This window comes from Orbicella franksi, chromosome 3, assembly GCF_964199315.1.
Source record: "Orbicella franksi chromosome 3, jaOrbFran1.1, whole genome shotgun sequence".
NCBI lineage: Eukaryota > Metazoa > Cnidaria > Anthozoa > Scleractinia > Merulinidae > Orbicella > Orbicella franksi.
Genome location: NC_138147.1, coordinates 28,035,414 through 28,051,418, shown reverse-complemented (window position 1 = coordinate 28,051,418; position 16,005 = coordinate 28,035,414). Strand labels below are relative to the sequence as shown.

Below are 16,005 nucleotides of genomic sequence, written 5' to 3'. Positions count from 1 at the left end.
GCCGTGAGGTTAGTTTTCAAAGTTTTCCCTCGATACTTCGGGTATTTTTGCCAGATAATTTAAGTATCACATTAGGGGCATGTCCTTGATGTTTGATTTTAATTTTATTTGCCTGTTTTCGTTCAAGAAACGACCTTCTACAGTGCCATGGCGAACGCTATGAGTTCAACCAACACTGAAAGCGGTCAAAGCACGACACGGTGTGAATGAAAAGCAAATTGCTGTATGAAAAATCTTTCATTTTAATCACGCTTCACTGAAATATAAGACATTTTTTGGTGTACAATGAATTTGAAAGGACTAAAAGGTTTTAGCATTCGTGTCGACAGTTAGAAACAAGGACTAGATAGCTCAACTAGAGAGCTAGGCGATTTTTTCCTCTGTTGTTTTGAGTGGTCTTATAGCCAGCCTAATCTTTTAGAACCCAAATTTTTCTCGACGTACAGCTGCGCTTTCTTTTCTGCCATGCTAGCACATTTTGTTGGTCTGTCTTGAGTATTTTTTTCCTCGAGCTCCTGAGACAATAAAAATTTGCCGGTCGCGCATAAACGTCGTCGTCTTTACTGCGAATCGTAAATTCAAATTTCTACAGGACGACGACGCGAGACTATAAGGTGACCCAACGGCGCCGTCGTCCGAAAGTCGTCGATTCGTAAGCTCCCTATTGTTTGACTGACGCGCCTCTCAAGAGACTTCCGCTTCCGGAAACCTTATTTCTTGGCAAAAATCAGATGTGTTGTGTTATCCGCGTTGTGCAGTGTATCCGCCAAAGAAACCACTAAGTCTGTTCGCCCATAGGCAGGAACAATACTAAGCCGGCGCCAGTCGAGTTGTCGTAACAAATTATGACCGCGGAAAAGGCTTAGCAACAAAAACTTGTTCCTCTGACTTTAGCTGTCTCGGTAGAACCTTCTCCTCTTGCAGTTCAGATTACCAGAAAACTAGTCAGGAAACCATGTACACTAACATCATTCCTTTGATTACCGGCCACGGCTAGATAGTGTCTTTCCTTTAAAGAGTAATATCCTTCTTCTTAATAAATGGATCTCGGATTAACATGCATGCCTTAAAAATTGAAGAGGACAGGAATTATATAAAGGATGTTCATGATGCCTTAGGTCCGAGACTGTGTTTATGTGGCCTGAAATAAATTTCAGTAAGGCATATTTAATCCGTTTCTTTCTGTAGTTCATACGAAATCTATGAAAAAAACAAAAAACAAAAAAAACGGCGATTGAAATTTTAACCTGTGATAAGACCCTCTTTCTCCGTTTTGAAAGCACATCGCTTCATGATGGTTTCTTTTTAGTTTTCTTCTTTCTCCCTCATATTCTGACCATCTTTTCAATCTAGAAGCGGATAAGGAAAATTTCACACTGCCCACGTTTGTTTAACAGGTCTGTATCCTTGAAGGACCAAAAACGGTCGATTTTTCCTTTCAAAACATATTTGACTTTTGAAAATAGTTATTTTAATCATAATTCATCGACTATTGTACTCTAAACGCGACACTAATACGACAACGAGACAAACGGATGTTCCATGCCTCTCAAAATAAGGAAATTTAATTATGAACGGTGAATTAGTGTAATTGTTTGTTTTTGTTCTACAAAAAATAACAGCGAGCACGAACGGAAATTTTTTCGCCATTTTGGCACGAGAAAAAGCCACACACAAATTATTCCTTGTGCACTATACAAAGGAAAGATTTAAATAAACTGATTTTATCATCAAATAGATATGATTTGATGTATGATTTGATTTTCATATATATATGTCAAATGCAGGTGTGAACAACAAATGCGAGAGACTGAGCCATTTGGCGGCGAAATCTTGTCCAAGAGCAGTTTTTCGTCAAGTGTTCGTTCGTGCACGTGGATGCTGATAAAAAGTGGGGTATAGTTTTAATAAAAAGGTTATAGTCTGGGAACAAGCTCTCTGGGCGGGGTGTCAGCTAGTCAAAGCGCAACTTTCTTCACAGCTGTGGATAAAAGATGTGCTTGAGCGTTGAAAAGTGCGTACTAGTAGCAGGATCTCGGGGGAGTGGGGTACTCCCAGAAAAAATTGGGTGGGGGTATGCGGCCCGCTTCCCAAAACCCTTACCCTATTTTTTTGGTCTTAAACGACCAAAATCTCAGTGGGATTTTCCGTGCCTTATTTAAGACCTGACCAAAATTTCGACACCCCATTTATGACCTGACCCTTGAATCGATACCTAGCTGTTTAAGACCTGCCTTATAATTAGTTCCCTAAAAAAGAAAATTTCATATATACTTCACATCAATTAGTTCTCTAGTTCAGATCGATGTTAAAGACATTGTCAGTGAAGTAGTTTCTTCTAAAACAAACATACTTAATTGAAGACTATATTAAAGAGTAGTATAGGGGGAGTCACACAAATACCATTTCGCAGAGGGAGAAGTATTTCCTCATTTTGCAACTCCCAGCTTTAAGTCCGAAGCTCGCAAGCTCGCTTCGGTTAAACCGGGGAGTTGCAAAACGGAAAATACTTCTCCCTCTTTAAAATAGTATTTGTGTAGTAGGCCATTCAAAGCCTCCCTCCAGAGCTTCGTGAGATGACTCTCAAGGAGTACATCGCGATAAAAATAAAGGAAAAAAAGGAAATGGGGTGGGCCAAGTTACACGAGAATGTCTTTACAAGAGCGCACTTTTTTTTGGGCAACCAAATTTTCGGCAACCAAATTGCGAACCATCACTCTTGGCACAAGTGCCTGTTTCGTTGCCGAAAATCTGAAACCATTCTTTCCAAACATATGCTATTTTTTGCTTTTTTCTTCTGTCTTTCGGCAACCCAAATTTCTTGTAAAAATATAGAGACATGTTTTCTATTCTCAGGAGCCTACCAAAGAGTTGCAAAAAACTTCGCGAAACAAGCGTATCACTGCAGTTGCGGCGAGCAAAAGAAGAAACATCACGTGTTTCGCTGCTTCTACGACAAGCCAACGAAAAAACAACACGGAGTCTTCGTGTGATCTTCGTTTCATCTTCGGGACAGCGTCTGGAAAACGGCAGCGAAATTTCAAGTATGTACGCAGAATCCCAAGAAAACCCAGCAGCAGGCGAAGACGCAGCAAAAGAACCCTCGTAGAAGACGAAGACACCGCAACCAGCCAAACGGTAGCCGAAAATACGCGCAGTTAAACAAAGAAAGAAAAAAGGGCAGCAATGGTTTTGCAAGACGATCTTCAGGAGTTCGGCGACGAAACGGTTGTACTTGAGCCGGCGAAAAGTGTTGCAGTATATGTCGCAACAGGCAAAAACCCGCCAGCAGACGCAACAAGCAAAACCCCACCAGCTGAAAAAAAGTTCCAAAGCTGCGGAAACGGGGGCGAAGAAGAACAAGCAGCAACTCGAACAAAAGGAAATGGAGTGCTTGGCTTGCCCCGCGAAGAAGAACCCCTCGGAACACCAGCTCTGCAGGGGGGCACAAACGACTCTATTTTAAGAGAGACCTTTGCAAACATGGGTCTTAGACTTGAAAAAAACGTTGCGGAGCATCTTCTTCTGGAAAACGCGTACGACAGCAACCTTCTGTCCGACATCGCCGATGTGGATTATCTGGAAGGGAATCAAGGCAGCACGAATTTGCGCCCGCTAGAGGGCCTGCCGGCCTTCGTAGATGACATCTACGTTTTTGGCTACCTTCCAAAGGAGGAGTGCGTCGTCGAAAAAGGAAAAGGAAAACTGAGCTGCACAACAGGGGAGAATGGGGCCGCAACACTACTGGTGAGGAGCGTCGCGAACGCTTTGGAAAGAGCTCTTGGGAAAAGGGGGTATATGCCGATGGCGATCGTGCACACCGTATCTGCGCAAAAGACGAAAAAAGAAAACAGCGCAATCTGAGCAACAATTGACACAATCGAGACAGAAACAAGGAGCCGGGCGAAAACAAAATGGGAAAAAATCCACCCGCAACAAGAGGTTGTCGGGTATTTCGTGGCAAAGTGCAATGTTTCCGAAGTCCCTCTGGAAGCAATACACAGCGGTCTGGATGTTTTCGAAGAGTGCCTGGAGGGGTACGGGTACGGCATCTATTGCATCGACTACACGCAAGACTTTTCTGGCGTTTTACATCGCGAAGCTCTTGTGCGCCACCTGCAGTTTCGAGAGGAGGGAGATTTCTGCGGAGCAATTGGCAAAAATACGCCGACGATACTTGACAACACAGGAACTGTCGGGAACCACGTTTGCACCTGGATAGACAAGCCCGAAAGAGGGCCCACGACGCGCACAAAGGTGTACAACAAAATCGTTTCGAATTTTGAGGCAGGAGAAATCCGCGAACCCGTAGGTGGCCATCTGGCGGACTACGCCGACTGCCCAAACCCCCACCTCCGCAAAACCTTCATTCACCCGGACGTGCAAGCCCGAGGGTGCACAAGGGTCGAAGTCTCAGTGTACGCGCCCCCTCTGGCCCAACTTTCGAACGAGAAAGCCGCCGACTGCATCGGGAAAGTTTTGCAGCAAGTTTCAGCCGAAAGCGAGGAAGAGGGTGTATTCGTGGTCCAGCCGCCCAGAAGACAGTGGGAAAACCTCGCAAAAAAAGTGGATCGCTGTTTGGTTCTAGCTGACAGGCCGCAAGGAAGAATTTTTGTTGCCTGGTATGCGCATACAAGGACAGGAAGAATTTCGGGTGTACACGTCCGCCCATCACCAGCGAAAGTGCGGGACAAACAAAAGTGGGAAAGAGCTGTATCGTGGGCAGCTGGAGATTTTGGTTTTCGGAATTGCCCAATTTTTCGGGTAGACATCTTGTCCGCAGACAAAGAAGGGGTGGAGATCGGCCCGCTCCGCTGCTACACAAAAGACGAAAACTCGCCAACAATCCTTTCTGCGAGCAAAAAGCCAACACAGCTCCACCCAAACGGAGGAGACCTGGCGACGCTTCTACCGCCAACGGAGAAAATTGAGTGGGAATGGCGGAGCAAGAAATGCCATGCAATCGGCAACGATTCTTCGAAATATTTTCTCCAAGAAATCCCACAAATCGCAGAAAAGCGACAAATCTCCACGCTTTCAACGAGAGGCAGGCGAGAAAAGCTTTTGGAGCTAAGAAGATCTCGAACGTTCGAGTCGTGGAAACGAAAGGTGTGGCAAAAAGAGGAGAAAATCGAAAAGGCTCGGCAAGTGGAACTCAAAAAACTGCGAATGGTCGCCCAAGCGATGAAAAAAATAGAACAAAAAAGCGCGGAAATTCTCGAAAAAGTGGCTGGAACCCTGGGTGGAAAAACGCAAAAAGTTGCGGAATTGCCCACAGGGAGAAAATTTAGTGTCCTCGGTTTTCGAGCAAAACTAGACAAAGCCCGCGTTGTTTTGCAGTATGGGGATGAGCCGCCTGTTGCTGTTTGGGCGACAAAAGGTCTGCGAAAAATTCTTCTAGAGTGCTTGCGCAGCTTCCGTTCAACCGAGAAAGACTATTTGGGTCGGAAGGTTTTCTGGCTAGTTGCTTGCAGCGGTGTGCAAAAGCTTTGTGAGTTGGCTATCGGCATTGAGCCCGCGAAAACTTTCCAAAACAGCGAAGGAGAAACAATCGTATGGAATCCCATCAAAGTGCTTTCCGCGCCAGAAACAGGTAAGACTCGAGATTTTGCGGGCAATTGGTAGAGAATGCGAGGAGTACGAAACCCTTTGTGCCGAATTGGCCAAAAACACCGGTCTGCAGAAAATCAGCGCGCCGGAAAACAAAGCGACTAAAAAAACAACAGACTTGCCGGAAGGGGAGTACATTTGCAAACGTTTCGCCACAACCTATTTTCGGGGCGCCTTACGAACAATTCTGTTCTTGCTCCCGCTTGGAGAAAACGGGGAACCATCAACAGACGAAGAAACTCCCACACACGGCGTCCTTTTGGAAAAAGAGATAGCGGACATTGGCGGGGCCGCAGCGCTAGAAAAAAGGAAAACACCCCTTCGCTGCTTGCTTGGAGACCAGAAGACAACACCAAGCAAGAAGAAGTGCCGCACGGTTGCTCTGGCGTAGCCTACACGGCAACAATAGTTCCGCCTTCGAAGCAGAAAACAAAGTCTCCGTCACAAGCAACAACAAAGAGCTCGCCATGATCCCAGTCCAACCATTTTTTCGCCGTCTCCGAGTCAATATGGCCAACAATTTGCGCCGATTTGTCTTCCAACGAAGAGGCATATTCGCGAAGAGCGGACCAATCCTTCCAGCAAACCTTTTCTTCTTGCTGCAGGTATTTTTTCTCGCGTACTCGAAATTGTTCGAACGGGAAACATGGAAGTTGCCCTTCTTTCCGAACAAGCTCCATCGTGTATATTTTGCAGCCTTGCGTCTTTTCAGTTTTTCGAAATCATCCGCTTTGACTGCGGGCTTTTTTCACAGCTAGCACCGCGGTGTACACAATACCCGCAACAACACCCGCTTGCACAAGAGGAGACACAGTAGAAGCCGCCGCATTGACAGCTCGAACTGCCGCGTTGCAGTTGTTCTCTATACTCTCCAAGACGCAAGCTTCCTTTTCTTCCACGCCATCTTTCCTTGGCAAATGTTCGGCAATTATTTTCAGGTATAGGGATATTGCACGCACGTCTACGCAAAGCATTCCTAAAAACTCGAAAAAGGGCTCATCTTCTTCTTCTTCTTCTTCTTCTCGATCTTCTTCCTGCGCTCCGCGCGCTTCTCCTTTTTCTTCTTGGTTTTCTAGAGCGGGCGGTTTTGGGTCCATTTTACCGGCTTCTTGCCAAATTCTATACAACCTGGTTGTTCCAATCCCGAAGCGCTCCCGGATCGCTGCGATTGTCTCGCCTGTTTCCCGCGCGGCAACGATTTGTCGTTCCTCTTCGGCAGAAAGATTTTTTGCAGGAGGCATGTTTCCATATATTCTAGTTTCTGCAGAATTCAAAAGAAAAGTGGTGCCTTGTTTGCGCGCCGCGGTTGTGTTGCAGCAATGTTGTCTGTCGGCCGCGGTTGTGTCGCAACATTGTTGTCTGTCGGCCGCGGTTGTGTCACAACATTGTTGTCTGTCGGCCGCGGTTGTGTCGCAGCAATGTTGTCTGTCGGCCGCGGTTGTGTTGCTGCTGTGCGAAAAAAAACCGCGGGATCAGTGCGAATTATTTTTTCTTGCCCACTCTTATGTGCGCTTATTGAAAGCCAGTATTTCTAAAGATTTGCTGAAAAATTTCTTGAGAAAAACTGGTTTGAAAAAAGAAATACTGGTTTTTAATAAGCGCACATAAGAGTGGGTAAGAAAAAATAATTCGCACTGATCCCGCGGTTTTTTTTCGCACAGCAGCAACACAACCGCGGCCGACAGACAACAATGTTGCGACACAACCGCGGCCGACAGACAACAATGTTGTGACACAACCGCGGCCGACAGACAACAATGTTGCGACACAACCGCGGCCGACAGACAACATTGCTGCAACACAACCGCGGCGCGCAAACAAGGCACCACTTTTCTTTTGAATTCTGCAGAAACTAGAATATATGGAAACATGCCTCCTGCAAAAAATCTTTCTGCCGAAGAGGAACGACAAATCGTTGCCGCGCGGGAAACAGGCGAGACAATCGCAGCGATCCGGGAGCGCTTCGGGATTGGAACAACCAGGTTGTATAGAATTTGGCAAGAAGCCGGTAAAATGGACCCAAAACCGCCCGCTCTAGAAAACCAAGAAGAAAAAGGAGAAGCGCGCGGAGCGCAGGAAGAAGATCGAGAAGAAGAAGAAGAAGAAGAAGATGAGCCCTTTTTCGAATTTTTAGGAATGCTTTGCGTAGACGTGCGTGCAATATCCCTATACCTGAAAATAATTGCCGAACATTTGCCAAGGAAAGATGGCGTGGAAGAAAAGGAAGCTTGCGTCTTGGAGAGTATAGAGAACAACTGCAACGCGGCAGTTCGAGCTGTCAATGCGGCGGCTTCTACTGTGTCTCCTCTTGTGCAAGCGGGTGTTGTTGCGGGTATTGTGTACACCGCGGTGCTAGCTGTGAAAAAAGCCCGCAGTCAAAGCGGATGATTTCGAAAAACTGAAAAGACGCAAGGCTGCAAAATATACACGATGGAGCTTGTTCGGAAAGAAGGGCAACTTCCATGTTTCCCGTTCGAACAATTTCGAGTACGCGAGAAAAAATACCTGCAGCAAGAAGAAAAGGTTTGCTGGAAGGATTGGTCCGCTCTTCGCGAATATGCCTCTTCGTTGGAAGACAAATCGGCGCAAATTGTTGGCCATATTGACTCGGAGACGGCGAAAAAATGGTTGGACTGGGATCATGGCGAGCTCTTTGTTGTTGCTTGTGACGGAGACTTTGTTTTCTGCTTCGAAGGCGGAACTATTGTTGCCGTGTAGGCTACGCCAGAGCAACCGTGCGGCACTTCTTCTTGCTTGGTGTTGTCTTCTGGTCTCCAAGCAAGCAGCGAAGGGGTGTTTTCCTTTTTTCTAGCGCTGCGGCCCCGCCAATGTCCGCTATCTCTTTTTCCAAAAGGACGCCGTGTGTGGGAGTTTCTTCGTCTGTTGATGGTTCCCCGTTTTCTCCAAGCGGGAGCAAGAACAGAATTGTTCGTAAGGCGCCCCGAAAATAGGTTGTGGCGAAACGTTTGCAAATGTACTCCCCTTCCGGCAAGTCTGTTGTTTTTTTAGTCGCTTTGTTTTCCGGCGCGCTGATTTTCTGCAGACCGGTGTTTTTGGCCAATTCGGCACAAAGGGTTTCGTACTCCTCGCATTCTCTACCAATTGCCCGCAAAATCTCGAGTCTTACCTGTTTCTGGCGCGGAAAGCACTTTGATGGGATTCCATACGATTGTTTCTCCTTCGCTGTTTTGGAAAGTTTTCGCGGGCTCAATGCCGATAGCCAACTCACAAAGCTTTTGCACACCGCTGCAAGCAACTAGCCAGAAAACCTTCCGACCCAAATAGTCTTTCTCGGTTGAACGGAAGCTGCGCAAGCACTCTAGAAGAATTTTTCGCAGACCTTTTGTCGCCCAAACAGCAACAGGCGGCTCATCCCCATACTGCAAAACAACGCGGGCTTTGTCTAGTTTTGCTCGAAAACCGAGGACACTAAATTTTCTCCCTGTGGGCAATTCCGCAACTTTTTGCGTTTTTCCACCCAGGGTTCCAGCCACTTTTTCGAGAATTTCCGCGCTTTTTTGTTCTATTTTTTTCATCGCTTGGGCGACCATTCGCAGTTTTTTGAGTTCCACTTGCCGAGCCTTTTCGATTTTCTCCTCTTTTTGCCACACCTTTCGTTTCCACGACTCGAACGTTCGAGATCTTCTTAGCTCCAAAAGCTTTTCTCGCCTGCCTCTCGTTGAAAGCGTGGAGATTTGTCGCTTTTCTGCGATTTGTGGGATTTCTTGGAGAAAATATTTCGAAGAATCGTTGCCGATTGCATGGCATTTCTTGCTCCGCCATTCCCACTCAATTTTCTCCGTTGGCGGTAGAAGCGTCGCCAGGTCTCCTCCGTTTGGGTGGAGCTGTGTTGGCTTTTTGCTCGCAGAAAGGATTGTTGGCGAGTTTTCGTCTTTTGTGTAGCAGCGGAGCGGGCCGATCTCCACCCCTTCTTTGTCTGCGGACAAGATGTCTACCCGAAAAATTGGGCAATTCCGAAAACCAAAATCTCCAGCTGCCCACGATACAGCTCTTTCCCACTTTTGTTTGTCCCGCACTTTCGCTGGTGATGGGCGGACGTGTACACCCGAAATTCTTCCTGTCCTTGTATGCGCATACCAGGCAACAAAAATTCTTCCTTGCGGCCTGTCAGCTAGAACCAAACAGCGATCCACTTTTTTTGCGAGGTTTTCCCACTGTCTTCTGGGCGGCTGGACCACGAATACACCCTCTTCCTCGCTTTCGGCTGAAACTTGCTGCAAAACTTTCCCGATGCAGTCGGCGGCTTTCTCGTTCGAAAGTTGGGCCAGAGGGGGCGCGTACACTGAGACTTCGACCCTTGTGCACCCTCGGGCTTGCACGTCCGGGTGAATGAAGGTTTTGCGGAGGTGGGGGTTTGGGCAGTCGGCGTAGTCCGCCAGATGGCCACCTACGGGTTCGCGGATTTCTCCTGCCTCAAAATTCGAAACGATTTTGTTGTACACCTTTGTGCGCGTCGTGGGCCCTCTTTCGGGCTTGTCTATCCAGGTGCAAACGTGGTTCCCGACAGTTCCTGTGTTGTCAAGTATCGTCGGCGTATTTTTGCCAATTGCTCCGCAGAAATCTCCCTCCTCTCGAAACTGCAGGTGGCGCACAAGAGCTTCGCGATGTAAAACGCCAGAAAAGTCTTGCGTGTAGTCGATGCAATAGATGCCGTACCCGTACCCCTCCAGGCACTCTTCGAAAACATCCAGACCGCTGTGTATTGCTTCCAGAGGGACTTCGGAAACATTGCACTTTGCCACGAAATACCCGACAACCTCTTGTTGCGGGTGGATTTTTTCCCATTTTGTTTTCGCCCGGCTCCTTGTTTCTGTCTCGATTGTGTCAATTGTTGCTCAGATTGCGCTGTTTTCTTTTTTCGTCTTTTGCGCAGATACGGTGTGCACGATCGCCATCGGCATATACCCCCTTTTCCCAAGAGCTCTTTCCAAAGCGTTCGCGACGCTCCTCACCAGTAGTGTTGCGGCCCCATTCTCCCCTGTTGTGCAGCTCAGTTTTCCTTTTCCTTTTTCGACGACGCACTCCTCCTTTGGAAGGTAGCCAAAAACGTAGATGTCATCTACGAAGGCCGGCAGGCCCTCTAGCGGGCGCAAATTCGTGCTGCCTTGATTCCCTTCCAGATAATCCACATCGGCGATGTCGGACAGAAGGTTGCTGTCGTACGCGTTTTCCAGAAGAAGATGCTCCGCAACGTTTTTTTCAAGTCTAAGACCCATGTTTGCAAAGGTCTCTCTTAAAATAGAGTCGTTTGTGCCCCCCTGCAGAGCTGGTGTTCCGAGGGGTTCTTCTTCGCGGGGCAAGCCAAGCACTCCATTTCCTTTTGTTCGAGTTGCTGCTTGTTCTTCTTCGCCCCCGTTTCCGCAGCTTTGGAACTTTTTTTCAGCTGGTGGGGTTTTGCTTGTTGCGTCTGCTGGCGGGTTTTTGCCTGTTGCGACATATACTGCAACACTTTTCGCCGGCTCAAGTACAACCGTTTCGTCGCCGAACTCCTGAAGATCGTCTTGCAAAACCATTGCTGCCCTTTTTTCTTTCTTTGTTTAACTGCGCGTATTTTCGGCTACCGTTTGGCTGGTTGCGGTGTCTTCGTCTTCTACGAGGGTTCTTTTGCTGCGTCTTCGCCTGCTGCTGGGTTTTCTTGGGATTCTGCGTACATACTTGAAATTTCGCTGCCGTTTTCCAGACGCTGTCCCGAAGATGAAACGAAGATCACACGAAGACTCCGTGTTGTTTTTTCGTTGGCTTGTCGTAGAAGCAGCGAAACACGTGATGTTTCTTCTTTTGCTCGCCGCAACTGCAGTGATACGCTTGTTTCGCGAAGTTTTTTGCAACTCTTTGGTAGGCTCCTGAGAATAGAAAACATGTCTCTATATTTTTACAAGAAATTTGGGTTGCCGAAAGACAGAAGAAAAAAGCAAAAAATAGCATATGTTTGGAAAGAATGGTTTCAGATTTTCGGCAACGAAACAGGCACTTGTGCCAAGAGTGATGGTTCGCAATTTGGTTGCCGAAACTGTGGTTGCCCCCCCCAAAAAAATGCGCTCTTGTAAAGATATTCTCGTGTACCTTGGCCCACCCCATTTCCTTTTTTCCTTTATTTTTATCGCGATGTACTCCTTGAGAATCATCTCACGAAGCTCTGGAGGGAGGCTTTGAATGGCCACGGAAAGTTGGCAGCTTTCTTTCCGGCTCCGCATCAGCCACGCGCACTTGTTTGTCGCTCGAGACATCGCGGCTCGGGCGGTATAACAGCGGGCTCGCTTGTTTCTAATCGGTGTCTCTCCCCCTCAGTAGTATAGGGGGAGTCACACAAATACTATTTCAAAGAGGGAGAAGTATTTCCCGTTTTGCAACTCCCCGGTTTAACCGAAGCGAGCTTGCGAGCTTCGGACTTAAAGCTGGGAGTTGCAAAATGAGGAAATACTTCTCCCTCTGCGAAATGGTATTTGTGTGACTCCCCCTATACTACTTAAAGTGCGAAAACCAGACCCTATTTGAGACAAAATGGCCAAACTCGATACTCTATTTCAGACCAAGTTTATAGCGGCTAAAAAGCCATACCCTTTGGGGCCGCACATACCCATATAGCCCATATATATCCCGCCCCTCCCCAGGAGCAGGATGTTCGCATGCTTCGTGAGAGCTCGTTTGATGTGCATACATCTGTGCTTTCGTTTTATTTCCCGCGTCCAAGGCTCCAGTCAGAACATCTACGATCATCAAATAACATTCAATGAGAGCTATTGATGCTGTAAGAAATTAGTTTTCAATAGCGCGTTTAGCCTGCGTAGCTGGCAATATTGTAGGCGCGCGGAATAAAGTTTTGGCGTAGACCAAAATACAGTTTTGGCGGCGAAGCCGCGAGAAATATCGTTTGCCAGAGAACTTGGGTTTTTTGAATGCCGCTCACTGTTATCACCTCGTTGACCTCAACTGACCCCAATTAATTGAACCAACCAATTAGAACCGACTATTTTCGCGCGAAATAGAGGCGTGAAGGCGATCGTCTTACACTTCTGGTTGATGCATGCATGGCGAATCGAAGGGAGATAGAAAAAGCCAAGAGGAAAGCACTAACGACTTATGTAGATTGTGTGGTGTCAATCTGAAGATGAAATTCGGTAACTTTAAGAAAAGTACCAAATACATTTCCACGGAAAATTTATTTAAATCTTCAGGTCACGCAAAGCGTGAAGGCAAGACATTAGCAGAACTTTGCTCGGAAATTGGCGCGAACATTGTGGAATCTAGTGCTCTATTGAGTCGAGTTTGTCAGTCTTGTGGTAGGAAAATATTCAACGCCGTTGAACTTGTCCGGTTCATTCGCTCCGACATAGAAAGAAATGTGGAAGTTCCGCTCTCTTCGCATCAAGATACGCAAGTAAGGATTAAACGTCTTCTTCCGTCGTCTGTGTCTTCGCCGGACAGGAGTCCTCAAGCAAAAAAGAATTTATACAAGGACCGTTCGACCACTAAGAAATCATTAAATTTCTCAGAATCGACTCCTTCAAATGCAACGAACAAAGAAAACATGCCTTTGGATGTCAACCAGGAAACAATCACACCTCGCGTTCCACCCTTCTCTGCAGAGTTGAATGTAGAAAATTTGTGTGGTAAACAGACCACTGTTGATCGCAGATCCGACTGGCCGTATTGATTCGCACTGTTCTTTCGACGACGAAACGAAGTCGATCATTCTAAACGCCTGTCGTAAAAAAACTGGAACACTGTTGCGAACATGACTATCCTCCATTATTTATGATGATCATGAAGCATTTCCAGGAGAAATATATGAAGGATCACCTAACATTTGATTGACGTGTGTACTTCTCTCGACCAATCCGTTTTTCCCGCACACTGGTCTCCGGACTATTCAAAAACCAATGGTTTTCGTGCAGGCGGTATTTCAAAGTCCTCCTCCCCATTGACCTCGCGGCTTCGCCGCTCGCTTTTTTGCGGCTCCGCCGACAAAACTTTATTTCGCGTGCCCACAATACCGCCAGCTACGCAGGCTATAACGCGTTTTTCTACTGAAAACGCATGAAGGAAGCTGCGTGGCCATACTAAAACAATTGTAAACACTGATACGTCATGAGAAAATTTGCGCATGCACACAAGTTGTGAATGACGCTGGCCAAGGGCTCCGTTTCCACTGTTCATGCCAACCTCGTCCCCAGGGTCTTCTCCACTTCTGAAACTAGGTATTACCTCCTACATTGGACTATACAGAGAGGCTTCACTCTAAAAGGGTCCTTATTCAGGTTAGAGGAATATAAAAGGGTACGGGTTTCACGAGTTTAAGTATAGAAAAATGTTGGATTTCTGTCATTTAGCTATCTAAAAGGGCAATTTACAATTCATCATCCAAAAACAAAAATGATTTTATTCAAGACAAACTTACGTGTAATGATTTGATCCTTCAAGGGCATCTCCTTTGATGCCACCTTTCCTTTAACTTTTCCAACACAGAGTTTAGCTCCCCTTCACAAAGGAAAGAAAAACCAACAATGTTAAAAAATATCAACGAAAAAAAAAAGATCAAAAAAACAGAAAAGCACAGTGCATAAGTTGACAACTTTCACCCATGATTATATGTGATACACGTGGCTTGGAAAAAGACTAGGCTTGATTTCCGCCGCTCGCTTGAGTCCGCTCTTCGTTCCTCGCCGTGAGTTCGGGGGAGGAGGGCGGGCTCCATTCTCGAGCAGCGGCTGGTGATCGAGCTTAGAGAAAGACTTGCAGCGACACTTGCAGCGGAATACTCACTTGTTGCTTTTCTCAGGGTCGAAATAAACTTTAGAGGTTCCATTTCCACATCCGACCACAATCTGGTTCAATTTTGGGTGCCATAAGCAGCTAACGACACTCTGAATAAGCAAGCATATAGCGCTATTACATATATGTTCAGTAGTAATTTCAGTTTTACTAACAAGTGGGTCACATAAATAAGGGCATGGCTACTACGCCTCTACCACGTGGGATGGTAACCCATCGTGGGGTCACCCCCACCATTTTGTCAGGTTTTACATAAATACTAGAGTTCGCTGAAACTTATTTACACTCGTAGGTGGAAATACTTTGGCAATGAGAGTACAGTGTCTTGCCCAGGAAAACAATGCATTGACCTCCTCTAAGGCTCGAACCTACCACTCGATCCGGAGTCCAACGTGCTAACAGCTAGGCCACTTTGCTAAAATTCGGACGCTGCTTCGTTTTTCAAGCGTTCTCGTTTTCTCATTCTATTACTTCGTTAATCCTTCTTCTAATTTCTGGTTTTTCACTAATTCTAAGGGACTAGATGTCGAACACGAATGAGTGCAATGCACGCAAATGAAGTGTTCTACGAATGTTCCAGCAAAAAAAAAAAAAAAAAAAAAACTTTTGAAAAATTTTTCCTGCACAACTCTTGAAGAATGCGGTTACAGAGATCTCCTTAAACCATCAGTGAGAGAGTTTCTGCATCAGAGTGTACTTTAGCGTTTAGCGATGGTTCCAACGGGAAGCCCCAAAAGGCACAGAAACAGTCACAAAACAGGCACATGAAAAATTCGACTTACTGATTCTATCACATCAAACTCGTACAGTCTCCGTAAAGAGTCTCTTTCCATAAAGACAAGCTTGCCACATCCCTGGATATGAAAGGAGAAATAAGTCAGTATTTCCTGTTCGTCTATAATAGTATTCTTTTTAACTGAACTGCGACATACAGTGAGTAAAACCTTTCTTCGTGTATCGTACATGTACCTCGTGTTACAGCCGCAAGTGAATACCTGACATTTGCCATTTTATGTTTGCTAGAACCAAAACTCACTACCTACAGTATTAAACAGCTTTAAATTACCATTACAACAAATGATGTAATGAAAAGATATCAATTTATCAAAGATAACCATAGTTAATAAAGGGAAATGGCTAGGAAGGCCAATAAACATCAAAGAAACAAACAACCAGGCTAAGATTTGCGTTGGAAGGTCCTTGACCCGGCACATCTTTTGTGTTATGCTCATTGACTATGCATGAATTACATAATCACAATGTTTGTATTGGTTAGTTGTATGAGCATACACTCCCAGCTTTTGTATTTTGCCAGGGTTTGTGCAGGGTCAACCCCCAAAAAAGCAAACAAAATCATACAAAAAAAAAAAAAAAAAACCCTTGCCAGGTTTCGTTACCATTTCCCTCTATTAACTATGAGATAACTTACTTGTCCCTTCTTTATTGAAGTTCCTGTTACAATCATTTTACCGTCTGGGCTAAACAAACATGACGTCCTGGCAAATAAATACACAAACAAACATTGATCCAAGTCAGGAGCCATAATCGGGGACGGAGACCGTAAGCGCGCGCCATTTCTAGTATTGGGGTTGTCCCCATGAT

The 16,005-nt window shown here is 46.0% G+C and overlaps 1 protein-coding gene across 1 annotated transcript in view; it reads right to left on the bottom strand.

The window, feature by feature from the left end:
- The window catches only part of LOC145481786 (WD repeat-containing protein 70-like), a 112,074-nt gene that overhangs the window by 748 nt on the left and 95,321 nt on the right, over positions 1 to 16,005 (bottom strand). The window contains exons 17-20 of the mRNA XM_081460321.1: positions 15,833 to 15,899; positions 15,186 to 15,257; positions 14,395 to 14,495; positions 14,030 to 14,109 (exon numbers count right to left, since the gene is read on the bottom strand). Of these exons, the coding sequence (XP_081316447.1) occupies positions 14,030 to 14,109; positions 14,395 to 14,495; positions 15,186 to 15,257; positions 15,833 to 15,899 (320 nt within the window). The remainder of the gene's footprint in view (positions 1 to 14,029; positions 14,110 to 14,394; positions 14,496 to 15,185; positions 15,258 to 15,832; positions 15,900 to 16,005) is intronic.